The sequence below is a fragment of the Phocoena sinus genome, chromosome 11 (assembly GCF_008692025.1).
Source record: "Phocoena sinus isolate mPhoSin1 chromosome 11, mPhoSin1.pri, whole genome shotgun sequence".
NCBI lineage: Eukaryota > Metazoa > Chordata > Mammalia > Artiodactyla > Phocoenidae > Phocoena > Phocoena sinus.
In genome coordinates this window covers 76,618,151-76,645,810 of record NC_045773.1, presented here as the reverse complement: position 1 = coordinate 76,645,810, position 27,660 = coordinate 76,618,151, and the positions used below count along the sequence as shown (strand labels likewise).

Sequence of the window (27,660 nt, the reverse complement as noted above, 5' to 3'; positions counted from 1 at the left end):
AGAGAGGAGGGCATCTAGCCACGCCCCCAACGTCATCGGGAGCGCTCCCGCGAGAGTTCAATGAGATTGGCTGGAAAGAGGGTGATATCCGCCGACGCCCCCGTTCCGTCTCGCTGGCCTTTGCGTTTGCTTGGTCGCAGGCCCAGCTTTGGGGACCTTTTACTTGTAGGGCTGGGGGCGACGAGGTCCAGCCGTTCTCTCCCGCATCCGCGGTCCGAGATAGGCCGACCCGTGAGTAAGACCGTGCACCTTGAGGAACGTCAGCCTTTCAAATCCCTCCATTCTTCAGACTCCTGTCTCCCCCCGTACCTGTCCTCTGAGCCTCGGTCCTTTCCCTCCTCCCAACCTCCTAACTTCCTCCTTCTTTACTTTACGACTGGGAAGGGATCCCACTCTCCTTTACTTGCTTCTTAGGTTTAGATTCTCCACTGACCGCTCTCTTTCAGCGAGGGGGAGTCCGGAGGTACTGCAGGATAGAAGGTGCCTTTAATGTCCCAGAGGCCATGTCGCCATCTTCCTTGGCCCCCCAGGCACCCCGAAGTTTCTCTAGGCCGAGGGCGATTGTAGATTTCAGAGGGATGTGCTGGCTTCACAGCTGCCTTCCGTCTAGGCCGCGGTGATTGTGAGGGTTTTTTGTAAGAGGTGGCGGGAGTGGAAGTGTCTTTCTGTGTACAGATGAAGGTAAGGGTGAGAGGGGGAAAGACAGGTCTAAGTTGACATGAAAGTGTAAATTACTAACTTGTTCTCATTTTTATCTTGAAAGAGCAATCCTTCATAAGCTCGAAACTCTGAATAATCTGTGTATGTGTGTCACAGTTAAAATCATTTGATGATTTTCTCCCAATATTTTCTTATGGTTAATGATTTATTTATGCTAGTAGTACATTTAATTGACATACTATATGTTGTCCTCTCCAAGCTAGCTTTTCTTGAAGTATTAGTGCGGAACCACATGTAAACAAACTTGAAAGTTATTTGATTCAGAGCTGTATGTAGGTGTTTTACCCATATTTTTTGAGGGTGTGGGGTCAGGCTTGCTTCATCGTTGCCCTTTAATACATTCTAACCATCAGTAACTTATTATATTTGCTTTGCATGTTGCTTCTTTGGATGCTGAAGCCTCTCTTGATGGATATGAGAAGAATGCAGAAATCCTGTTGCCATCAGCAGAAGTTGTGTTCTTATCTAAAAGTGATGTCTATTTCCAACCGTTACCAATTTGCCATGCAATTTTAGGAAGTCGCTTATATAATATAAGGCTCTTTCCTATCATTTATCCAGGTTTAGAAAAGCCCTACCTGTATTTTGTGTGAAATGAGTTTGATATTATCTGTCTGCAATCTAGTCTCAGGCAGTTTTCAGATTACTTTTTATATCATTACTACCCTAATGGTTCAGTTATAAATTACTTATTTTTCTCACCCACCTTTTAAGCTGGTACCTGTAGTTTATGGCTCACAAGAACTTGGATGACAAGGACCCCATGGATTTAATAGAATAAAAATCATTGTAGTTAAAGGAAAATAGGAATTGTTTTTGTTGTATTTCTGTTTCGACTTTGTTCTATGCACTTTTTTAACTAGTTGAACACATTGCATTTACAGTTTTTTATCTTTCACTTAATACATTTGAGCCTATCTCCTTTTTTAAGAAACTGTGCATAACATATTTTAACTTATGTATAATATACTTACAGATAAGTGCACATATCATAATTGTAAAATTTGAGGCATTTCCACAAACTGAACACATCTGTATAATAGGAATTCAGATCAAGACCATCACCCCAAAGCTCCTTTCTTGCTCCCTTTCTCTCGTAGTCACCATACGTAACCACTCTTCTGACGTCTGACATCAAAGATTAGTTTTGCTGAAGTCCTAAACATATTTTAATAGCTATATAAAATTCTATAATTTGTATATACTGTAATTCACTTATTTCTTCATTGTTAGACATTGATGATATTTCTAAGTTTTCTTTACTACAAGTAAAACTGTAGGGAACATGTATTTTTATCTAGTAACTTTCCCAGGACTGATGGCCCTCAGTGGAATGGCATAATCATTTCAGAGACCTTTTGTGCGTATTGCCACTTTGCTTTTGGAAATAGTTAAATCAGTTAATACTCCCACCGGTGGATTGTCTTTTTGTTTCACAACTCCCTAACAAATGTTGGGTATTCTTATTTTCTTTTAAGCTCCACTAAATTGATAGGTAAGAAATAGTATGGAAAATAGAATTTTAGGCTCACTTTGCTATTGCCTTATCTACTACATGGCATGATGAATATACTGATAAAATTTGCAACTCAAAATCTTTTAAAATACTAGGCTCTACATATTGAGACTATATGACTCTGACCAGGATTTAGTAACTCAGGTGAACAGTTACTGCTTTTCTGTGTGGAATTTTGATCAAGCCACTTTATTTCTGTATTTCTCTGGACTTTAATTTCTACATCTGTAAAATGATGAAATCGGACTTAGTTACCTGAAATGATGAAAAAGACTCTGCTAATTATCAGGAATATACAGCTCTGATATTGGATCACTTTATAGAATAGAGGAGAATATATACAGTATATGAAATTTTGTATATGTGTGTTTTGTATAAACATAAAACGTATATAAAGAAATATTTTATATGAACATAAAAAAACGTTCTAATATATTGTAGTGTGGGAGATGATAGATGTATAAAGAGGGAAACAGAGCTCTGTGGTATGGATTACTGAAGAGGCCATTTAGCTGAGCTTGTAGTTTCAGGGACAGGCTGTGCGTATATTAGTTAAATGCTTCCTAGGTTTAAATGCTAGCTCTTCCGTGCCTCAGCTTCCTCATCTGTAAAATGGGGATAATATTAGTACCTATTTCTTGGTGGTGTTACGAGGATTAAAATTGCTTCTCTACATAAAGTCCTTAAGGAGTGCCTGTCACATAGAAAGGCCCGCGTACTGGAGGTGACGCTTTAGCCAAAGAAGAGTATCTAGGTCGATGGAAGAGCAAGAGCATGTCCCGGAACTTTGACGTATGCAGGGAACTGTAGGTAATCCAGTATCTCTAGAACACAAAATGTGTAGAGGTCAAAGGCAGAGGTGATTCTGAGCGATAAGCAGGGATCAGGTCATGGGGGCCTTGAATATCTGTTTCGTTCACCACTTTTTTCTTCAGCGTCCAACACTGTCTGTCATAAAGTAGGTGTTAAATAAAAACCTTTTGAATGAAAAAGTTAGTTAGGAGGCAACGCTCGATCCTCTACATGATGCAGAGCCTTTGAAAAATTTTACGAGAACTGTGATACATGATCATATTTTCATTGGTGTCAGTGTGTGGAGTGGATGAGAGGGGGTAAGACTGGTCAGTAAAACCAAGAGTCTCTTGAGGGAGAGGACTAGAACTAGAACAATGATAGCAGTTGTGGAAAAGAGGGACCAGAGTTATAAAATATCAGGTGGAGGGGGCAGCAGAGGAGAAGAGATGAAATCATACTGATATACCCTTTCTTTCTCTTTTCCCTTTTCACCAAAAGCTCCTATTTTGCTGCTGTCTTATAAATACATACTCACTGTGTTTCTTTTTCTAGGTCAGTTCTTGTTCCTGTTGGGTGTTTTCCATGCTCCATCATGCTGACGGCTAAGAGTCGGCTTTTTTTGCTTTCACCTCATCACCTGAAGCAGCTGAAAGAGTCATCAGGCTCCAGGCTTATATGGCAGCGACTTCTGCATCAGCAACAACCCCTTCACCCAGAATGGGCTGCCCTGGCTAAAAAGCAGCTGAAAGGCAAAAACCCGGAAGAACTAATATGGCACACTCCAGAGGGGATCTCCATAAAACCTCTGTATTCCAGCAGGGATACCAAGGACTTACCTGAAGAACTTCCAGGAGTAAAGCCATTCACACGAGGGCCGTATCCCACCATGTACACCTTTAGGCCGTGGACCATCCGCCAGTATGCTGGTTTTAGTACTGTGGAAGAGAGCAATAAGTTCTATAAGGACAATATTAAGGGTGAGATTTTAGTGAGACGTAATATTTATGGTCAAACATACACTTCCTCATCTTAGTTTTTTTGAAGGGAGGCTGGTTAATCTCTATAAAGGTAATAGTCACTTTATAACTTTGTAGTTAAGGCTATACTCTGAAAAAAATGAATGTTTTTCAACTTCCACGGTCAAAAAGATAGATGACCCAGAATAAAGTACTAAATTCTTGAGAGTAAACAATACTTACATGCACATTGTGTAAAAGGAATTAGGTGAAGTGAAGCTATATGAAGAAAAGAGACCTTGGCTTTGCCTTTGAGAAGCTTTTACTTAAAACCATCAGGATAGGAATTGGAGGGGAAAGTGGTTTAAGTGATGACCCAAGAAAGGAATAAACAAATGATCATGTACAAATTTTAGTTTTTTGCATGGTTTTCATAATTCTATTTCCCATAATATTTGAAAGGTCAAGACAAGAACAAAAATAAGCGAGCATACAAATACTAAATTATGTTAACTATATACAAACAGCCATATCTTTTCATGAATTTTAAATATATTTCTATCAAAAATTGTTAAGATAGGGCTTCACTGGTAGCACAGTGGTTAAGCATCCACCTGCCATTGCAGGGGACACGGGTTCAAGCCCTGGTCTGGGAAGATCCCACATACCACACGGAGGTCTGGGAAGATCCCACATACCACGCGGAGCACAGCTAGGCCCGTGCACCACAGCTAGTGAACCTGCGCTCTAGAGCCCGCGAGCCACAACTGCTGAGCCTGCATGCCACAACTACTGAAGCCCATATGCCTAGAGCCTGTGCTCCACAGCAAGAGAAGCCACCGCAATTAAAAGCCCGCGCACCGCAACGAAGAGTAACCCCCGCTCGCGGCAACTAGAGAAAGCCCACGGGCAGCAACGAAGACCCAACACAGCCAGAAATAAATAAAAAAATTTTTAAAAATCGTTAAGATAATAAAATCTTTAGATGGACATGAGATATATGGCACGTTTGGTTCCATCTATCCTTTACTATAGTGAAGTCTGGAATTCACTTTGTGCATTTTAGCACATGGGAAACAGCAGACTTTTAGTAGGAAATAAAGTATTTGTTTTGAGCATAAAAAATGTTTATTATAAAAGTATAATGTGATGAGATGAATCAACACTAAGTAGTGTTAAAGAAAATCAGTTTACTTTGATGTCAGACTCTAATCCTACATTATTTTTCTTTATATATTTAGCCGGTCAGCAGGGATTATCAGTTGCTTTTGATCTGGCAACTCATCGTGGTTATGATTCAGACAACCCTCGAGTTCGTGGTGATGTTGGAATGGCTGGAGTTGCTATTGACACTGTGGAAGATACCAAAATTCTTTTCAATGGAATTCCTTTAGAAAAAATGTCAGTTTCCATGACCATGAATGGAGCAGTTATTCCAGTTCTTGCAACTTTTATAGTAACTGGGGAAGAACAAGGTGTACCTAAAGAGAAACTTACTGGTACAATCCAAAATGATATACTAAAGGAGTTTATGGTCAGAAATACTTATATTTTTCCTCCAGAACCATCCATGAAAATTATTGCTGACATCTTCCAATATACAGCAAAGGTATCCTTTGTGGTTATTATAGATTTTGCTGTAGTTCTTTGAATGTAGGAATTTTTATAAAATGCCATAGCCTAATTTGAATTTGGTAATTGAGTCAGAGTAATAGTTGTAGTATAGAGTCAGGGTGTGGGTTTTGAGTTTATGTGTGTGTATTGTTTTTATTTTTTGGTCTTTAATATACTAGTTTTATGGTCTGTCATTACCTGTGGGAATCTGGGCAGTAGATATTTACTGTATTTTCTTTATTAAAATTTTTATTCTCTGATATTTGTTAGAATCAGGGAGGGCTCATAATTTACACTTCTTTTATTTCTCTCCAAAGTTCAGATCCAGTTGTGAATAGACACTGGTGTCAGACAGATGGGGATCAAAATATTAGCTTTATTTCTGCAAAAAACTGGATTAGAAGATAACACTTATATCTGCAACCACAGTGAGATCCCTAATATTTCACCCCTGAACTAGGTTCATTTTCCCAAGATTGGTGAGCAAATAAGGTTCTTATAGTATTCCTATATTAGCAGCAATCCTTCTACAGGGAAACATAAAGCTTCTTCATTTCCTGTGAGTAATTCATTTATATTTTCCCCATCATTCCCACTTTACTTTTTGCTGGCAATGCTCTCTTCTTACCTACCTTAAAATTAGACCATTATTTCATAGCAAAGGGCACATCTCTCCTCCATCATCAAAGCTTTTTTTTAATCTCTTTACCTCTTGTAATTGCTGTTATCTCCGAACTCTTGCTAGCATTGCCTGCTCTCCTCATTTGATAAACTTTATACTTTTCAATTTTATTGCTTTTCATAGATTCCATCTGCTCACATGAATTGTATAGAATACATGCCTATCACCTTTTTCAATTTCAAGAACACATGCACAGGAGGATTGATTTGAGCAGTATATGACACACACACATACACAAATAGCAGTAGCTTTAAATAGGAGTCAATTCTGTTTCAACTGAAAAAAGTCGGAAGGTAGACTCAAGGTCTTGGTTGTATGGAAACACCGCAGTCGTGAGGATTCCAGCCTCCTTTCATTTGGCTTCTCTATTGTTTGTGTGCCAGCTCATGATTAAGGAAGTAGGTGGGCCGGCTGTGTTTGTGTGGGGAGAGGGACCTAGCCCCTCTGATTAAAGGTGAACTTCCAGAAGGAACAAACTTCCACTTATATCTCAGTTGACAGAAAGAGGTAAGATTGGAAATGTAGAACACTTTGGCACTGAATGTATGGTTCAGGTACAAGAGGAGAGTAGAGGATGGCTATTGGAGTGGATAGTACCAGTCTGCTGTTATGTACTTGGGCATTTAACCTTGTGAAACACTAATGTCATCTGCAAGTTCAAAATTGCTTTATATAATCTTTCATATAAGTGATAAAAGTGCCAGTTTCAGATATTGATCAAGTATGTTATTTGAAGTAACTTAACTTTTATGTTGTTCCTCTAAAAAATATTTAATTGTGACAAAATACACATAGCATAAAAATTACCATCTTAATCATTTCCAAGTATACAGTTCAGTGGCTTTAAGTACATTCACATTGTTGTGCAGCCATCGCCACCATCCATCTCCGGAATTCTTTACATCTTGCAAAACTGAAACTCTGTACCTATTAAATAATAACTTTCCATTCTCCCCTTCCTTCAGCCTCTGGCAACCACCATTCTACCTTGTGATTCTATGAATATGACTACTCTAAGTACCTCATATAAGTGGAATTATACAGTATTTGTCTTTTTGCGTCTGGCTTATTTCACTTAGCGTAATGCCCTTGTTTCATCCGTATTATAGCCTGTTTCAGAATTTACTTCCTTTTTAAAAAAAATTTATTTAATTTATTTATTTTTGGCTGCATTGGGTCTTCGTTGCTGTACGCGGGCTTTCTCTAGTTGCGGTGAGCGGGGGCTACTCTTTGTTGGGGTGCACGGGCTTCTCATTGCAGTGGCTTCTCTTGTTGCTGAGTACGGGCTCTAGGCACACAGGCTTCAGTAGTTGTGGCTTGTGGGCTCTAGAGTGCAGGCTTGGTAGTTGTGGTTCACGGGCTTAGTTGCTCCGCAGCAAGTGGGATCTTCCCGGACCAGGGCTTGAACCTGTGTCCCCTGCATTGGCAGGCGGATTCTTAACCACTACACCACCAGGGAGGCCCAGAATTTACTTCCTTTTAAAGGCTGAATAATATTCCAATGTTCCCAGTGTTTCTACTATTCTTAAAAAAAATTCTACTATTAAACTCCTCTCAGTAGAGAAGCACATGTTTGTTTCCTTCTCATTTGTAACTCCAAATATATTCAAGTAGTCTCTCAATTCCATGTAATTCAATCCCCTTATTGCTTTTGTGATGAACATTTTTCAAGAACTCTTGGTTAGTTATAAATAAAATATTTGCAAATGTAAAATACAGATAATCTATACCATACACTAGCAACAGCTAACTTTTTATGATTACTTACTGTGTACGGGCATAATACTGTACTAAGTTGTTTAGATGAATCATTTCTTTTAATCCTACAACAATTCCATGAGGAAGGTAGAGTTATTATCTCTATTTTATAGGTTAGGAAACCAAGAGATAACAAGGTGAGAAACTTGCCTATAGTCTTCTGGCTAGTTAAGTGACATGACTAGAATTTGAGCACTCTGACTTGAGTCCATGTTCTGAACCAACTGTAATGAGTGTCTGATTTAGTTTTTATTATTTTATCTTTGGTTAATTCTTGGAAGGATAATCATTTTTTGGTTCTGCAGGTTCTGTGTGATATGTACCCCACCTAATGTGACATTTTAGGGGGATAGTGGATTAGTGGTTGTGGTAGAAGGAACCTGTCTGAATTATCCTTAGCATTAAATGTCACAGTAAATCAAACTGAAATCTTTGATTTTTAAGCCATGCATTTTTTCCTGTTTTGATATATAGTACTAGCACTGAACCATTTTCTTTTTTTACCCACTGTGTACTTATTCATATTCAATGAGTTCATTCAAATAAGATAATTAATAACTAGTTAATAATAATTAAATTTATACATCTTCAGCAGATTCTCCCAAAGGTTTGAGGTCTTAGGACCTCTTATGAGGTCGAAGTCATGAGTTTGGAATTAAAGATGTCATCATTCAGTTCTTGGGCCAAAGGTTACATTCCTAACCTCAGCCAGCTAATTTCAGAGTTTAACTTTCGGTGCTAAATGATGGTTGGTGATTCTTTTTCACTAGAAAAATAAACAGGTACAGTCCTTACAGTGGTTCATTGGATCAGCCATTTTAATTGGAAAGTGAATTGAATGTAACTAAACATTAAATACTTTCAGTTAATATTATGAACTAATTAGTATATCTGAATCGAATATCATTTTAAAATAATATTGTCTTTTAGAAGATAGATTTAATAGAACCTTTCTTATATTTTTATTTACAGTTGTATTTTTTTATTATTTTATATAGCACATGCCAAAATTTAATTCAATTTCAATTAGTGGATACCATATGCAGGAAGCAGGAGCTGATGCCATTCTGGAACTGGCCTATACTGTAGCAGATGGGTTGGAGTACTGTAGAACTGGACTCCAAGCTGGCCTGACAATTGATGAATTTGCACCGAGGTGAGTAAATTAAACTCAAGTATTGCCTCAACATTAAGAAAGTTCACAGGACCATTTTATGAGTGTATAGCAAAAAAAAAAAAAATATATATATATATATATATTTTTTTTTTTTTTTTTTTTTTTTTTTGCGGTATGCGGGCCTCTCACTGTTGTGGCCTCTCCCGTTGCGGAGCACAGGCTCTGGACAGCGGCCATGGCTCATGGGCCTAGCCGCTCCACAGCATGTGGGATCTTCCCAGAACGGGGCACGAACCCGTGTCCCCTGCATTGGCAGGCGGACTCTCAACCACTGCGCCACCAGGGAAGCCTGCAAAATATTTTGATAAAAATGAATTTGTATATATAAATATACCATATTTTTTTTATGTTTTATCTGAGTGATAAAGAGGGAATAAGCCAATACTGTTTATAATTAAAATTCAGAATTAAATTTTACTGTACTTCTTGGTAAATTAGAGGAATTTTGGCCTCTGCTGTTCAGAGAACACAGTTAATCGGCACATTTGACAAATAATATTAAAATGTAAATATGGTTTTCAAGACAGATTTGCTTTTGTTCTTTTAATATTTCCATTTTAAAATACAGAAGTCATCTATTATTACAGGTTTAAGGTTACTGAAGTACATATGCTTTGATTTTAATTCAAACTAAGTAGCTTGAAATTAAAATCTGAGCTTTTTGTGTGTATGTATGTGTGTATGTGATACAATTAATTTCCATTTCATAATCAAATTCTGGACTTTACTATTTTAGGTTGTCTTTCTTCTGGGGAATTGGGATGAACTTTTATATGGAAATAGCAAAAATGAGAGCTGGGAGAAGACTCTGGGCTCACTTAATAGAGAAAATGTTTAAGCCTAAAAACTCTAAATCTCTTCTTCTAAGAGCACATTGCCAGACCTCAGGATGGTCACTTACTGAGCAAGTATGTATAACATTTAAAGTGTAGAATTTTAGTAGTCATATATTTTCTTCTAAGCAGCTTGGCATAGTCAAGAAACAGATTTAAGAACTTATCTGCTAATATTTGAAAATCATAATTATTCTGAAGCGTAGTGCATACTTATATTTGTTTTTACACAAATTATAATAAATAAATAAAATTGGCCCCCTCTATTGGTTAACAATATAAGATCATTTAAATCTTAGCTTACATGCAGGGCTGTGTATTTTACTTTTTTAAAAGTAAAAAAATGTGATGATGAGGAAGAAGTACAAATTATAATTTAAGTAATATTGTCTTAAATAATTTTAATGGTTAAAATTCTTAACACAAAATTTCCTCATTAAAATTTGATTTTATACATACAAATTTTTTTATTATAGTTGTGTTTAAATAAGCATGCATGCAAACAAACAATTTAAAAACTATTATCACTTGAGTAATCTATTTAAATTTCATTTCATTAAAAAATTATGCGGTGGTGATCTTTTTTAACATGCATTTTCTTTACATATTAAATTATTTTGATACATTAAAATAATTTATAACTTTAAAGTTATATTGCTTTTATAAATTTAAAACAAAAACTAGTAGTCTCCATATTAAATATGATTTCAGGTACTTATAAATGGAGAAAAATAGATTTCAGAGTTGGAAAGAACTTTAGTAATTGTTTTTCACTTAGCCTCCTCATTTTTACAGCTAAGGAAGCTGAAGTTCAGAAAGGTCCAATGACTTGTCCAAATCACAGTTAGGAACAGAATGAACTAGAAGTCATATTTCTTGTCTTATAGTCCATTGTTCATCTGTTTTATTAATCATTTATTAATAAATCATTGTCAGTTTTGTGCACCTCATTAAGGTAGATACTTCAAGGTATACAATAATTAGGAGATAGTGAACTATGAAATGAAGTATGTTAATAATCTAAGTAGACAAAGTATACATTCATGATGCACTTATAGAAGACTATTTAGGCAATACAAAAATAAGCACAACAAATACTTATATTTCAGATGATTATAAGAGGCAATGTTTTAGTGCCTAAGCACAGACTAGATCCTTTGGCTCTTAATCCTAAATCTGGTTTGTTTACTTATTTGTCTAAATTTATTAGATATTCTGAAGACTAATACAGACTTTGGCAAAGAAAGTATGCATCAGCCACTGCTTAATCATTGTCATCTTTTACGGCTGCAATATATATCAGTTGTTGCCTTGTTTTGTTTTGATTTTTTACCTTTTGCTAAATGTTTTAGGATCCTTACAATAACATCATTCGTACCACAGTAGAAGCAATGGCAGCAGTGTTTGGAGGGACTCAGTCTTTGCACACAAATTCTTTTGATGAAGCCCTGGGTTTGCCAACTGTGAAAAGTGCTCGAATTGCCAGGAACACGCAAATCATTATTCAAGAAGAATCTGGGATTCCTAAAGTGGCTGATCCTTGGGGAGGTTCATATATGATGGAATCTCTCACAAATGATGTTTATGATGCTGCCTTGAAGGTCAGTTTCTCCTCTTTGAAACTTTGTTTATAAGATTTACATATTTATAAAGATTTATAGATTTTTGATTTATAAATCAAATCATTTATAGATTTATATCAAGATTTATAAAGTGTTTCAGAGAAAAGGGAATTTTAGATTTGACTTTATAGTATTTAAAACTGAAACTTAATTTAAAAATACATTTGTATTTGTATTAAAGTATTTTATTTCAAAGAGTTAAAAAGACAACTAATGTTAAAAGACTATAACAAAAAAGCAGTTCTTTCTCCTCCACTTGCTTGTTTTCCTGCTTCCTTGAGTCAGCTACGTCTTTTTGTTTGTTTTTATCTCCATGTTTTAAAATTACATGTATATACTGTTTGTTCTAATTCAATCAATTTTAGACCTTATCTACTGCTTTGCTAGTATGGTAGCTTTGTATTTTAGCTGGATCTTGTCCCTTCTTTCCTTTGTCCCATATTACCAGTATAATTATATCTCAGTGTAAATCCTTCCTGAAGTCCTCTATATTCTCATTTGATTTAGACTGGTTTCTCTCTAGACCGTTGTTGTCCTTGACCTTCCCTTAGTCATTATTGTCAGAATCCTTTTCACCTCTGCTATGTTGAATCTGTGTCCTGAATCCTGTCTCTTTGTTGATTATCCCTTGTTATTTTGAAGCACGTCTTATGGGCACCTCCTAAAAATGGTGCATGGGAGATGAATTAGTTGAAACTTTGGATGTTTGAAAATATCTTTATTCTACTTTCATATTTAATTGATAGTCTGGTTTTGAAATTTTTCATTTGGGAGTTTGTAAGCAAATTTGTAAGCATTCACCTACTTTTTATTCTAGCTTTCAATATTTCTGTTCAGAAATCTGATGCTATTCTCACTCACGATGTCTCTTTCTGAAAGTTTCAGGATCTCTTCTTTATTTTTGTGTCGATGTACCTTGGTGTGTGTATTTTTTCCTGCACTGTCCCCTTTGGTGGACATTTTTCGCCTGGCCCCTTTTTCATGTTCTCATAGCTCTGGGAAATTTGTCGTGTATTATTTCTTTGATAATTTCTCTCCACTCATTTTCCTTTGGTTTCTCTTTTTAGAACTTATGGTTATCAGGTAAGGACCTCCTTAAATGATTTCTGACATTTTTATCTGTTCTATAATGCATCTTTGAGTTTTTCTTCTGGTTTTTTGGAGAGTCATCACCTTTATCTTTCTACTTAAATACTTTAAAATTTATATATCGTATTTTTAATTTCTGAGAGCTCATTTTTGTTTTCTAATTTTTCCTCTTGCATTCATACTAGTTGTTTCATTATTACAGAATCTCTTCTTCTTTTTCTGAGGATCATTATATTTTTTGAAGTTTTCTTTTATATCCTGTATTGTCACTGTTTCCTCTGTGTGCCTTTTTGTTTGCAATCTTATCATTCAGAATGTAGGTTTTTGTTTCAGTAAGACATCTTATCCTTGCCTCTCCCTGTACTTGATGTTTCACAGTCCATTGCTTCTCTAGTTCAGTAAATTTTGGTTTTCCTGACAGAATGGGAGAGAGGTAGTTGCAAATTCTCAAGTAGTCCCCTTCTTTTTTAGCTTCCTAGAAGATTCTTGGCTTCTGTTGAATCCAGTACAGGTTCTTCTTTCTTGAATCCATCAGCAGAAAGCCAATTTGACCTTGCTCCTATCTACAAAATCGTTTTTCCATTCCACCATCCATTTTCCACTGTCTCATGTATATATGAGGCTGTGATTGAAGATTTAGGTATTTCTTGATGTCAGTAATGCTAGAGTTATATCATTACTCTGCTGCTCAAATCAAAAAATAAAATGACATTTTGAAATATACTTTTTAGAGTATTTATGTAACCATGAAAACTTTATTTATGTAATTAAAAATTACAGAATTAGTGTTATCTTTAGTTGGCTTCTAAGACTTGAGCGAGAGATTTTTGTGTTTTCCAAAATATACTTGTTAGTTTATCTGTTGTCTTTTTAAATAATTTTAAGCACAGAATGTCTTTTTTTCTTATTGATATAATTGGCATATTAACATTGTATTAGTTTGTGTACAATGTAAGGATTTAATATATGTATATATTGTGAAAGGATTATCAGAATAAGTTTAGTTAACATCCATTACTACACACAGTTACAGATATTTTTTCTTGTGATGAGAACTTTTAAGATCTATCTCTTAGGGCTTCCCTGGTGGCGCAGTGATTGGGAGTCCGCCTGCCGATGCAGGGGACGCAGGTTCGTGCCCCGGTCCGGGAAGATCCCACATGCCGCGGAGCGGCTGGGCCCGTGAGCCATGGCCGCTGAGCCTGCGCGTCCGGAGCCTGTGCTCCGCAACGGGAGAGGCCACAACAGTGAGAGGCCCTCGTACCGAAAAAAAAAAAAAAAAGATCTATCTCTTATCAACTTTCAAATATATAATACAGCATTATTAACTCTGCAGAATTTCTAATTAATGCTCTATTGTTAATTCTTTTCTTATGAAACATTAAATTTACCACTAAAATAGTTTATAATTTTATTAACATTAGTAATTATATAACATAACACATTTGTATTGTTTATTAAAATATTTTCATCTTCTCTTCTAGTTTTATTAATCTGTTTTTCCTTGTTAGCTCATTAATGAAATTGAAGAGATGGGTGGAATGGCCAAAGCTGTAGCAGAGGGAATACCTAAACTTCGAATCGAAGAATGTGCTGCCCGAAGACAAGCTAGAATAGATTCTGGTAAGATAAAATAGAAGAGTTTATATGTGAAATCCAGTATTTAAAAAGAAATATTGGGGCTTCCCTGGTGGTGCAGTGATTGAGAGTCTGCCTGCCAGTGCAGGGGACGCGGGTTCGAGCCCTGGTCTGGGAGGATCCCACATGCCGTGGAGCAACTGGGCCTGTGAGCCACAGCTGCTGAGCCTGTGCATCTGGAGCTTGTGCTCCGTGGCGGGAGAGGCTGCAACAGTGAGAGGCCCACGCACCGCGATAAGGAGTGGCCCCCGCTTGCCGCAACTAGAGAAAGCCCTCGCGCAGAAACGAAGACCCAACACAGCCAAAAATAAATAAATAAAATGATGTAAATTCTATTAAAAAAGAAAAGAAATATTAATTTCTGTTTGAAGATAACGTATAAAGTTAGTAAAACAAAAATTATAGAAAAATGAAACTTGGATAAAATGTTTCTCATGAATCTATATGTATCTATCTCTGTGTTTGTATTTTTGCATGCCTGGATGCACATAAGCAAACATATGTACAAAGTATGTGTGGAGGTTTGCCCATTTATTATGTGTATATATGTGGGTAGATATCTCCACCATTTTGAAGATGACATTATTATTGGTCATTGTGCTCTGCATTGGACTATTCATTTATTTATTCATTCAATCAGCCAATACTTTTTTAGTCTTTAGTATTTGAGACACTGCTATGTCTGGGCATACAACTGTGAATGAGACAGACATGGTCTCTACACCCATAGAGCTTACATTTTGGTAAGAGAGAGAGAGAAAATGAACAAGTAAACAAATAAATAGACAAAATAATTACGGATTATGGTAAGTTTTATGAAGAAAATAAGAAAAGACGTATATCCTGAGGTAGGATATACCTCTTTTCTTGGCGGTATGTCTTTAGCTAGAGTAATAATCTGGTAGTTTGAGGCAAGATATATTTATAGTGTTAAGGAAGTATAATTTGTAATTCTGGTTTATCACTTATAGATTTTAAAGGTATTTTTTGTTTAAAAGTGATTGGCTGTAAGAGGATTCAAGAAAATATTAGAAAAGCCATTGCATGTTTGTCTTCTACCTTATAAATCTTAGTTGGTAGCTGCTACTAGAGTTTTAATTTTGTAGTGTTAGAAGAGAGTTTATCAGAAACTCTGGGAAAGCATATAGTTTGGGTGAATAATCAAAGTCCTCCCTTACAGAGATTCTGATATATACCTGTCTTTTCCCCTCCTATCCCCATTCCATATTGGTTTTCACTGATCTATATTGAAATTTCATTAAGAGTAAGAATGCTACTTAAAAATACCAAACATATAAGGAAAATATGTGTGGTGATTAGAGCATTACTGTTAGACAGTTATTTGTGAATAGAATCTACATATTATTTTCCTCTGGGAGATTAACAGGTTCTGAAGTAATTGTTGGAGTAAATAAGTACCAGTTGGAAAAAGAAGAATCTGTGGATGTTCTGGCAATTGATAATACTTCAGTGCGTAACAAGCAGATTGAAAAACTTAAGAAGGTAATAACAGCTATCATATTTTGAGCGTTTTCTGTGTGCTGGGCACTGTCCAAGCCCTCATGCTGTCCTGCTGCATTGTTAGAACCACCATATGAAGTGTGTATTATTTCCCAGCATTTTAAAGGTAAGGAAACTAAAGGGAGATGGAGAAACTTGCCCAGGATAAATAATTAAGCATCCAAGACTCAAATCTCTAAGTCTGTTGACACCAAACACTCATGTTTTTAATCATGATATCTGCCTCTGTGAAACTTATATATTCTTATTAAAAACCACACCATAATAATAATGCCTTCTATAATTTACACATTTGAAGTAACGCTTAGATGATTATATAACTCACTCAAAGTTAAAAACAAAATTAAGTTCAGAGTCCATATTTGAACCCAGGTCTTCTCATGGTAATTAATTTCCGTGTTCCTGATACTACTATGAAAGAATCATTTGCTTTCAATTAAAAAAAAAATTCAAATATATTTGAATAGTGCTTTAGTAAGATACAGTTTAGAATGAAAGATATTTAGATTGAAACTAGAGAACTGTTTTAATTTCCAGTTTCTCACTGAGATGAACCAAAGTATATAAAATACTAAAGTAGATAAAACATTAATTCTTACTGCTGTAACCTATATATTTCTATTGTATGAAGCTACTTTGGTCTCTTAATCTCTGGCTTTAGTAATTACTGCTATTTCTAAGGCAGGAAAGTTGAAATTCCTTAATGGTTTTCTCTGTTAACTTTCCCTATGATTGTTTAAGATAGGACCTTTTCCCCCTCAGTTCACATGTTCTTTAAGAATCCAGTAGACGTTGTCCAGTTAGACTGTATGTATAACTTTCAACTTCCATTTGTTTTTTCTATTAGAGTTAATGACAGATGTTTAATGATATTATTTCCTTTTTCACCCTCATTCAGGAGATAATGACTCCTCTCCCACATTTTTGTCATTTTTTAAAGGGTCCTATTTAGGATGTAGCATTATATTTCCAGTGGTCACAAAAGTCTCAATATTTATTATACTTGGAAAACTGCTTTTTTCCTCTCTTGTACTTAAACTCTCTTAAACGCACAGCTTGAGGGCATCCACTTACCATAAATGATGATCTACCTTATTTGGGGTAAGAGTGAGAAATTCAATAATGATAATGGATTTGGGTTCCTCCTTGCCTTTAATATAAATTTTCTAACCCACCTCTGCTTATAGATATGATATAATTTTAGTGGCATCTTAGGCAGTATCATATTTTAGACTTTTTTACAGGTGGTGAAAACTTATACAAAATTGGATTTTAGGTAACTTTGTTTAGGCAGGTTGTTGGCAGAGCAGAGTAGAGCTAAGACCCAAGGGAGAATGTTTTTGACTACACTTTTCATTGTCTTTCTCTCTCTTTTGCAGTATTTCTCATTGTCTCTGTCTCTCTTTTTCTCTCGGGATTATTTTTAAGTAGAATAGCAATATACATACATATTATTACCAATAAACTATTAATTAGCTAAGGGAAACTTAAAATATAACTGAAATATTCTGTAAGTTGTAATCTATTAAGTAGCATGTACTACTTGGGAGGGTCAGCACTATTATTTATTATTGCCCTGCTTGTTTCTGAATTATCAGTGTTATGCAGAATTTAGTATTATTTTAGGAAGTCCTTAAATGTTGAGGGAGTGAATAAATGTAATGAATATCAATGCTAGGAAACATTATTCTCTTCTATTTTTTTCTTTTGTTTTTAGAGTTAGGATTATGGAACAATTTCCATATGATATAAATAAGAGTATAATCTGATCTCTGTTTTATTCTCTAATCACATATATGGTCCCTTTCCTTACCCTTTTCTGTAAGGTCAAATCCAGCAGGGATCAAGCTTTGGCTGAGCGGTGTCTCACTGCCCTGACTGCATGTGCTGCCAGTGGAGATGGGAATATTCTCGCTCTTGCAGTAGATGCAGCTCGTGCAAGGTAAGGATATGTAAGTTTGGAGATTTCCAAATCCTAAAAGTTGACCAGTTTAGTTTTTCAGGGTGTACTTAAATAAAAGGCTGATTCTATAAACCATGTGAGCCTAAAAGAAAATATTGGAAACCAAAAAAAAATAAAATCTTGTTTTTCTTCAACATCTGTGCATTTAAAACATTAATACATTTTGAATGAAGTGTATTAATATTCATGTATTTCCCTGTGGCTCAGGACATTCGGAGCTATTATAATAAACCTGTGTCACTGATTTGCATGTTGAAGTTTGATGTACTTTCAAGGATAGGGAGACATTATTAAGTTGGACAGTAAGCAAACCTGCCCTTTGTCCAAGCTGGACGGTATCTCTGTTTTCCAAGGCTGTGTACTGTGTAGACATCTCTGAAAAGATAGTCCAGCATAAAGGCAGTCAGTGCTTTGCCTTACAGAACATGCATAAAAGCAAGTGACACAAAAACTTTTCTCCCAATATACAATAATGTCAAAAAGTAAATTATTTTTGCTTTTCTTGTTTATTGCTTAATATAATGGACTTTTAAGTTGTTTCAAGTGCTTAAGTGATGGAGTGAATAGTATATCGGTTGTTTTTTTGTTTGTTTTTCAGTTTTAATTTCCTTTTTTTTGTTGTTTTTGTTTTAATTTCTTAAAAGAAATAAGATGACTTCTCTGCTTAAAATCCTTCAGTGGTCTCCCAGTCCTTTTAAATTAAAACGTAATCTTAACCATGGCCTGCAAGACTGCTGGATATGATCCTTGCCTACCTCTCTGACCTTGTCTTATCCTACTTCCTTTGTTATGCTGTGTACCAATGTCCTTCTTTCTATTTTTAGAACATAAAACATGTTTTCCTACTTCTCAGAGCCTCTGCATTTAGCATTTCCTTTTCAAACACTTCTCCCTCTTAAGTTCCCTTGCGTGTCTCTTTCTCATCATTTAGGTCTTAGTTCAGAAGCTGTATCTTCATATCTTCAATATCCCTAAAACATTTTTCCCAAACACCTCATTCCATTTTGCCTATTTTAGTGTCTTTATAGTATTTATTACCATATGAAATTATCTTATTAATTTGTTTGTTAGTGCATTATCTGTATTCCCTGACTAGATGATAAATTCTGCAAGAGCGGGTACTTTTTTTTTGGTCTTATTTATCACTGTATCTCTAGCACTTAGCAGTGCTTGGCCCATATTAGGCACTCAAGACGTGTTGAGTGAATTCATAACCAAATGGAATATGCTAAAAGATTTACTTTTTATCAAAAAATATCAGTAGGAATTTTGGTCTTTGCCCATTTGTATTGTTAAGCAGTGAATTATTCAGTAACCTTTAGATGCTTGTCTATTAGTAGTTTTTAGGTCATTCGGTCATTTTTCAGTAAAGGCATTCAGAATCATTTTTTTTCATAAGTATTCTGAGGAAAGATCCTATCATGAATGCAGTAGAAAGCATTCAGATTTAGATTTTTGACAGCCTGTTTTTGACTTAGGTAAGAAAATATGTCTAACTATATTGAATGTTAAGTTAAATATTTTTATCCCAAATGATGTTAACAGAACTTCCATTTAATATTTTAGATGTACAGTTGGAGAAATCACAGATGCCATGAAAAAGGTATTTGGTGAGCATAAAGCTAGTGATCGTATGGTGAGTGGAGCCTATCGTCAGGAATTTGGAGAAAGTAAAGAGATATCATATGCTATCAAGAGGTAATATGTGAGATTTCTTAAACCAGAATGTCATCTTTTCTGTTAACACAATCCTCATGAATCTACGGTGGGCTTAATTTTTTCATATACCGCTGGAAAATATTTGACTTGTACTTTCCTCTTAATCTGTAGCTTTACTAAAATAATATCTTGAACTTTCACCACAGTCCCCTTTAGGAGTTTCTCATTTCAAGCAAATGTTTGTTTAACTAACATTGATATTGCTTCATATCCTCCAGGTACTTAGATTTCAATCTCCTTATGATGGTACATTTTCATATTTTCTTAAGTTTTATTTACATTGTTTAATTGCTCAAATAATTATAAAATCTTACTTTTCCTATTTGAAAGTAAATATTTGGTTGCCATCTATGCAAAAATTAAAATCACTCGTCACTGGGCTGACAGTAAATAACAAACATGATTTGGAAATATGAATTAATATAAATTGATCATGCTTCTGAAGTGTGAGTAGTAGCTTCCTGATGATTAGTTTTCTCAACCACTGTAATAAATTTTCCATGAAAAATATTATGTCACTACTCATATATGAAATAAATATCAAAACAGCCAAGGTGAAAGTCATCGAAATGGAACATTTTTTTTTCTTTTAACAAAACTTTGTTTCTTCATGCTTTTTCATCTGAGGTGTAAATTTATTGATTTAAGCAAGCAAGTATTTTGATTATACATTAAGATACCACATTGAGGTCACCTTGGGGGAGTTCACACTTGTGAAGGGTAAGTGAGGTATGGACAGTTCAAAACAGCTAGTGAGTCACGTATATGTACAAATACTTCTGAAGGCATTTTTTAGTTTATATTTAACTATTTCTGCATATTGTACTCTGGGGACTGTCTTAAGTTGTAAAGTTATTTCCTTATCTTGCTTCACTGTGATGTTCTCAGTGTTACAGGCTTACAGTCTGTGCCATCTTTCAAATTTTTTTCCAAGGGGGGAGATGGTAAACATACTCAGGCTTTAATGGAGTTCTTAATGTGAAACAGAGATATTAACAAAATATGAGTAAACAGATTAGATGTTTTAAATAAACTTGAAAGATTTACTGCAAATAAATTAGAGTCTTATATCTTACCTTTGGGCAATTAATATATAACTGTTGTATTTTTAAATGTTCCTTAGGGTTCAGAAATTCATGGAATGTGAAGGTCGTAGACCTCGTCTTCTTGTGGCAAAAATGGGACAAGATGGACATGACAGAGGAGCAAAAGTTATTGCTACAGGATTTGCTGATCTTGGTTTTGATGTGGATATTGGTCCTCTTTTTCAGGTATTGAAAACTGTTGGGAGGAATTTCAAGTACTATTGCTACATACTGTGGATAGGTCAACTGGAATGAAGACTAAAAGAGTATTCATTGCATTTTCACCAGGAAAGAAGTAAATCTTCCTGAAGAGGCCCAGCCTTTATAGTCTCCCATAAGAGTTTTCCCATTTGGGATTTTAAAATATTACTCTAGAGAGGCTAGAAGAAATTGTTACTATAAAGAGTTAGTACAGACTTCTGGAGATATGTCCTGAACTGTGTTGGTAGATAAATATGTAAATGTGTTTAGAGTCTTAGGCATTTAAGGTGGGTTTTGTTAAGAATCTCAAATATGTTTCAGATTAAACAAATAGTATATACACTGTATTTAGATTGCTTTCAGTCTTCCTCTAAGTTGAATACTTTCCCATTCTACTTTTTTACTTACATTTTGCTGTCCTTTTGCTTTAGTTTGTTTGTTTTAAATAGTGATCAAATATAATGCATTTTCAATATTTAGTGGTTAGCTTTTGGGAAATAATTTTTCATAAAATAAAAGAATTCTAAAAAATTGTTGTCTAAAGGAACATTGGCATCTAAAGGAATTTCTCAAATAACCAAAAGTTCATTTCCCCATTATATACCATCTGCAAAAATATAATTTGTCTTTTAATACCACCAACTTTGTTAACCATAATTCTACATCATTAAAAAAAAACTTATCTGTGGCTGAAGGTACAATCATACAGTTCTATGATGACTGATTTAATTAAAATTAGATTTGATGTTTTTAAAATTGCAACATTTTATCATTTAAAATACAGTTTAATTTATATAAACATAAGGCATGGAACTGAATTGTTTAAATGGAATTTTTAAATATATATTTACTTATTTATTTATTTATTTATTTATGGCTACTTTGGGTCTTCGTTGCTGCACGCAGGCTTTCTCTAGTTGCAGCGAGCGGGGGCTACTCTTCGTTGCGGTGCACAAGCTTCTCAGTGCAGTGGCTTCTCTTGTTGCAGAGCACGGGCTCTAGGCGCGCGGGCTTCAGTAGCTGTGGCATGCGGGCTCAGTAGTTGTGGCGTACGGGCTTAGCTGTTCCTTGGCATGTGAGATCTTCCCGGATCAGGGCTCGAACCCGTGTCCCCTCCATTGGCAGGCAGATTCTTAACCACTGTGCCACCAGGGAAGTCCCTAAATGGAATTTTAATCTAATCAATTTTGGTAGCATGGATGATATGAATAACAAATCATGCTTAAATTAAATGTCTTACCTCTAAGAAATCAATAGCAGGAATATGCACACTTTTGAAGGTTTTAATTTCGTGTGTTAATATTTTTCACAGACTCAAGGTTTTACCAATATGTTGTATGACTTACCTAGAGATCTTCTTGAATGTAGATCCATTACTGAGTATAAAATCTTTTGATTCTGCACTAAAATTATGAGCCTTAAAATCGTGCCAACTCAGAAAATTCACAGATTTTGATAGTATTTTTAGTGCTTATAATTGTGCAGTGGTTTCTCAGGTGGCCTTATCCTTCCCAGTTGTCTTAATTTACATTACATTTACAATAAGAAACTTGTAGGTACTTTTTATATGAAATGATTTAAATATATGTGTACAGTATCAAAGCAATGTCACGGACTCATTACAGAGCAGATATGATCTTTGGTAATTCAATTCATAATAGAATGTTTAAAAACATCCTTTATGCTTCTATATCCCAATGGTTAAATCAGTTAATAAATGAGAGGCATGCCCTCCTTGGCACCATCCTTTCTCTTGTTTATGCACTTTCCTGGGTGCTGTAGCCCCTTAACTAGTTTCTATAGTTCTCACCTTATTTTGCTCCATATATTACTGTTAATTCTGTGTTTCCATGGAAGAATGAGGTCCTGGAGCTTCCTAGTTCACCATCTTGTTCTTTCCCATTCTATTTTAAAACCTAAGGCTCACTTTTTCATGTTGCATTTTATGTTCAGTCTTTTACTTCTTTATAAATCCTATGCCATGTTGCCTCTCAGTAAATGTTGATAGTGAAGACAACAGATGTATTTTTTAAAAATTATAATGAAGAGATAATATATACTTTGCCTATATTCCTACTTTATCTTGAACATTTTGGGGGGAATTATATTTTGGTGTAACTTAAATCTAATTGATAGTTTGTAGTGCTAGAAGCAGATATAGCCCTGGTGTTTATTATAATAATTGGATGAGTTGGTATTTGATGATGAAATATGAAGTTATATTCACTTCAAGATTTTTAATGAGGAAAATCTTGGAATGTTGATTGAAGTAGTATAACACTTTAGAAACACTTTTCGGAATAAATAATGATTTGTCTCTTTACTTTTGAATTGTTCAGACTCCCCGGGAAGTGGCCCAGCAGGCTGTGGATGCAGATGTTCATGCTGTGGGTGTGAGCACACTCGCTGCTGGGCATAAGACCCTAGTTCCTGAGCTCATCAAGGAACTCAACGCCCTTGGACGGCCAGATATTCTCGTCATGTGTGGGGGGGTGATACCACCACAGGTATCGTTCATCTCCTACATTTTCTAGTACCATGATGGGAAACCTGAGTAGCTTATTCATAGTCCTTTAATTTTCTATATACTTTCTCTAAAAATTTGTTGCAGATTTAGAGCCAGATCATTTCCTAGGTCATTTACTAAGTAAATTCTATAAAAGTGGTCCATGTTGTTTTCTATTCAGAATATATTATAATTCAATATGCATAATTTGATTTAATAATATATAATGCTTGTATGAGAGAGTTGCCTCCCTACAAACTAGTCACCTAGATAGAGATCTATCTTCTTTATATTCAATAAGCAATGACGGAGAAGGAACAGGATAAAAGTAATAAAATCTCACAACTGGAGTAGCAAAAAATGGTGAACACACAGTGACTATATCAGCCCCTCCCTAGAGATAGAGTGAGCACCCCTTGTCCTAGCAGTGGAGCCAGTCCTTTAGTCAGTCAGTCGGTAGCACTTCTGTTGTTTTAGAGTCACTGCCTTGTCCATTTCCTGTCTGTTCCCATCCCTAAATGTTGCCTTCACTCAGCACTGTATAAATTACTTGGTCCTGTAAGAGGCCCTTTTTCATGAAGCTAATTTGATTGGGGAATAGTTTTCTTAGAGCCAAAAATACCTAATTCAGACATAAATGGAGTCAGCCTGTCCTAAAAATTATTGGCTGAATGGGGCAGAGGTGGATTCTTGAACAAAAAGGTAGATCCTCTTAGGAAAGGAGAAATGGATGCTAGGTAACAATAATGTCAATTAATTTATTAAGGGGGCAGGGACACCTTCCTGATAAGTTAAAATAGTTAAGATATAAATTGGGTCTATTTCCAATTTAATTTTTAATTATATCAAATTTTCTTCTTTTACTAAGAATGGAAAAAGTATTGAGTTACAAGAACTTTACATGAAAATGTTCCTAAGTAAATGGTTCATACATACTATAAAGGCCTCACCACTATATAGCAGGAATCTGTCAATGACATGTGACCTTGTGCCCATGTCTACAATTGTTTTCCCTCCATTACAACTCAGAATATAAAATAATGAATACACTACTTAGGAAATGAGAAAATACACATATGTATGAGGTTGTGAGATTGGTGACAATGTGGGGCTGGTGACCAAGCTATGTATTACTTATTCTCTCTAACAACACAATACTTAATGTGTTACAGTCAACACAAAACTGCTTTTGTTAGCACATTTGCTCTTATCTTCATAAATATAGTTTACTACTTGGGAATATAAAGGGCTTTTAGTCTTTACTGCTGTCTGTCTGTGGAACACTTCTATCTATATTGCAGTTTTAGAGTCTATAATCCCTAAGCTCTTGGGCATGACATTAAAATTTAAGAACCAAAATAATTAGGCAGCACAAAATACTGGCATTGACATATGAATTGAGAAGAAATGCAGGCCTGTTATATAAGTGAGCTGACATTTTCAAGAAATATATTTTGTATAAGTCTCTGGATATTTAAATTACCTAGAATATCTGTAGGTGTTTGCCATACTTTTTTCCCCATGAGTTTAAAGACTAAGGATCATATTCTGTAATGACACACTTGTGTGTTAACATGGGTATCCTTTATAATATAATTATGTATCAGTTAACACCCATGCATTTTTCTCATTATTTGTTTCCAGTAAATATATAAAATGTTGCTATTATTCAACTGAAAGTCTCTTAGATTTTAGATTAGAAAGCACTAATATATGGCGGTTAATCAAAATGATTGAGCCATTGCCATTGTGGAGCTTATAGCGATAACACATGTTAAGTGCCATTGCAGAATTATGGTATTACAAGAATATTATAAGGAAATAATAGAGATAGAAAAGAAGTAGCTGGGGGATAATTAGCATGACCATGTAATTAATCATCCAATGTGATCACTTTTAAGAATGAAAATGAGTACTACTAAAAAGGATGCTGCAAAAATAATCCAATTAAAAAATGGACAGAGGATCTAAATAAACAGATGTCGACAGGTACATGAAAAGATGCTCAACATCATTAATTATCAAGGAAGTGCAAATCAAAACCATGCGATATCACCTCATATCTATTAGAATGGCTATCATCAAGAAGATAAGAAATAACAAGCGTGGTCAAGGATGTGTAGAAAAGGGAATCCTTGTGCTCTGTTGGTAGGAATGTAAATTGGTGCAGCCAGTATGGAAAACAATATAGAGACTTTTCAAAAAGTTAAAAATAGGAGTACATATGATCCAGCAATTCCAATACTGGATATTTATCTGAAGAAAACAAAAACAGTGACTTGAAAGATATATGCACCCCCATGTTCATAGCAGCATTATTTACAATAACCAAGACATGGAAATAACCTAAGCGTCCATCAGTGGATGAATGGATAAAGAAAATGTGATACACACACACACATACACACACACACACACACACACACGCAGAGGAATATTATTCAGCCATAAAAAAATGAAATCTTGCCATATACGACCACATGGGTGGATCATGAGGGTATTATGCTAAGTGAAATAAGTCAGACAGAGAAACAACAAATACCACATGATCTTACTTATATGGAGAAGAACAAATTGATGGTTTGCCAGAGGCAGTGGTAGAGGGTGGGTGAAATGGGTGAAGGGGGCAAAAGGTACAAACTGTCAATTATAAAATAAATAAGTCCTAGGAATATGTGTACAGCATGGTGACCATAGTTAATAGTACCGAACTGCATATTTGAAAGTTACTGAGAGAGTAGTATGTAAGTAAGTAAGTAAGTAGTACCTTAGAGACTAAGGACTAAGGACATAGTACTAAGTAACTAAGAGAGTTACCAAGAGCTCAGTGTGTTACAGAGTTTTAAGTATAAATCTTAAACTCACGACTGACAAGTTGCACTCACAAGTGCACACACAAAACTCACAAGTGCACACACAAAAAATTGTGTAACTAGGGTGACAGATGTTAACTAGACCTACTGTGGTGATCATCTTGCAGTATATACACATATTGAATCATTAAGTTGTATACCTGAAACTAATATTATGTGTCAATTATACCTCAATAATTAAAAAAAAAAGACTCATGGGAAAAAAACCAAAAAAGCTGTTGCAGCAATAAGCACAAACCAGAATGTCCTGGATGTATGATCAGCCTAGTGGGTGAGGGTCAGGGCTTTAAAGCACGTCCTAATACAAATATTCTGATATTAAAACAACCCAAAGCCTGGAGCAGTATTTGTGCCCTGGGAATCTTTTCACTCAAACTTTGTGTAAAACTAACAAACAGCAGCAGCAACAACAGAGAATTTTTTTAAATGAGTTAATTTTCATTTCTAGGAAACCTAATTCCATCACGAAGCCGAATTCAAAGTACTACACCATTCACTAGCTGTAGACAAAATTACCTTGGAGGAAATAAATAGCCTTGTAAATTTAAAGCTATAATGTGTTGCTAAATTTAACACAAATAATGGCAAGTAGTAAAAATTTAGATGAGAGAAAATTATGGTTTAGGGCTCAGAAGCTCTCAGTTGGTGGACCGTACAGCTTCCCACCACAAACAACATGCTGGGGTGTTTGGAAAATGGGCAGGATGTCTTTTGTTCTTTTAATGTCTTGGAGTACTAACGGTGGTGCTAGTGGCAGTTCCAATCAAGGAAGAAGTTTTCAGCCCCAAATGCCAAGAGTGTACCGGATGAGAAAGTTTGAGGCGTTGGGGATAAAGAAGAAAGGACAGCATTCATTGTCCTTTTGTTTCATTTTCTTGAAATTAGAAATATTGTCTGTTTTACTAATTAAATTCTTTCAACAGGATTATGAATTTCTGTTTAAAGTTGGTGTTTCCAATGTATTTGGTCCTGGGACTCGAATTCCAAAGGCTGCCGTTCAAGTGCTTGATGATATTGAGAAGTGTTTGGAAAAGAAGCAACAATCTATGTAACATCCTGTTTTTGTTTCAGCTTTCTAAACTATTCTTTCACTAATGATCAAAGAAGCCACGTCTTCAAATTATTCAACACCTAATATGTGCTTTCCTGAAAGCTTTACATTCAAGCACCTGACTTATAAGAATGTTGTTATGCTATAAGTGTGTATGTATAGTTTCACTTTAATTTTAATTTTAAAAATTAAAAAAAATGCTTAAAAACTCTCTATAACATATGCTCAATACTTTGTCAGAAACTCTAGACAAAGGTATTATTTTTTTTAATTGTGATATTTATTTGAAAGATTTCTTATAAACCTATTTACTTTCTATTTTAAGAATTAAACAATGCCTA

The 27,660-nt window shown here is 35.2% G+C and overlaps 1 protein-coding gene across 4 annotated transcripts; it reads left to right on the top strand.

Moving 5' to 3' along the window:
• The first annotated feature begins 57 nt into the window (after nucleotides 1-57).
• On the top strand, nucleotides 58-27,660 carry MMUT (methylmalonyl-CoA mutase). 4 transcript variants are annotated; one of them, XR_004352206.1, is made up of 13 exons: nucleotides 58-231; nucleotides 3,584-4,008; nucleotides 5,229-5,596; nucleotides 9,040-9,197; nucleotides 9,955-10,126; nucleotides 11,404-11,652; nucleotides 14,274-14,385; nucleotides 15,788-15,903; nucleotides 17,748-17,863; nucleotides 19,451-19,849; nucleotides 20,727-20,874; nucleotides 23,229-23,396; nucleotides 27,192-27,660. XR_004352206.1 is itself a non-coding variant. In XM_032648710.1 (13 exons), the coding sequence occupies exons 2-13, from the start codon at nucleotides 3,624-3,626 to the stop codon at nucleotides 27,318-27,320; spliced, it is 2,253 nt and encodes a 750-aa protein (XP_032504601.1). In that variant the 5' UTR covers nucleotides 60-231; nucleotides 3,584-3,623; the 3' UTR covers nucleotides 27,321-27,448. The 4 variants fall into 4 exon arrangements, 2 of the variants coding, with proteins under 2 accessions (XP_032504601.1, XP_032504602.1); XR_004352205.1 differs by having other exon boundaries at nucleotides 19,451-20,323; XM_032648710.1 differs by having other exon boundaries at nucleotides 60-231; nucleotides 19,451-19,582; nucleotides 27,192-27,448.

Excerpts from the sequence above, each read along its gene's own strand:
- MMUT (XM_032648710.1), top strand. The coding sequence starts at position 3,624 with ATGCTGACGGCTAAGAGTCGGCTTTTTTTGCTTTCACCTCATCACCTG. Across the intron at positions 10,127-11,403 it reads GATGGTCACTTACTGAGCAA|GATCCTTACAATAACATCAT; the intron begins GTATGTATAACA and ends TAAATGTTTTAG. Across the intron at positions 19,583-20,726 it reads ATATCATATGCTATCAAGAG|GGTTCAGAAATTCATGGAAT; the intron begins GTAATATGTGAG and ends AATGTTCCTTAG.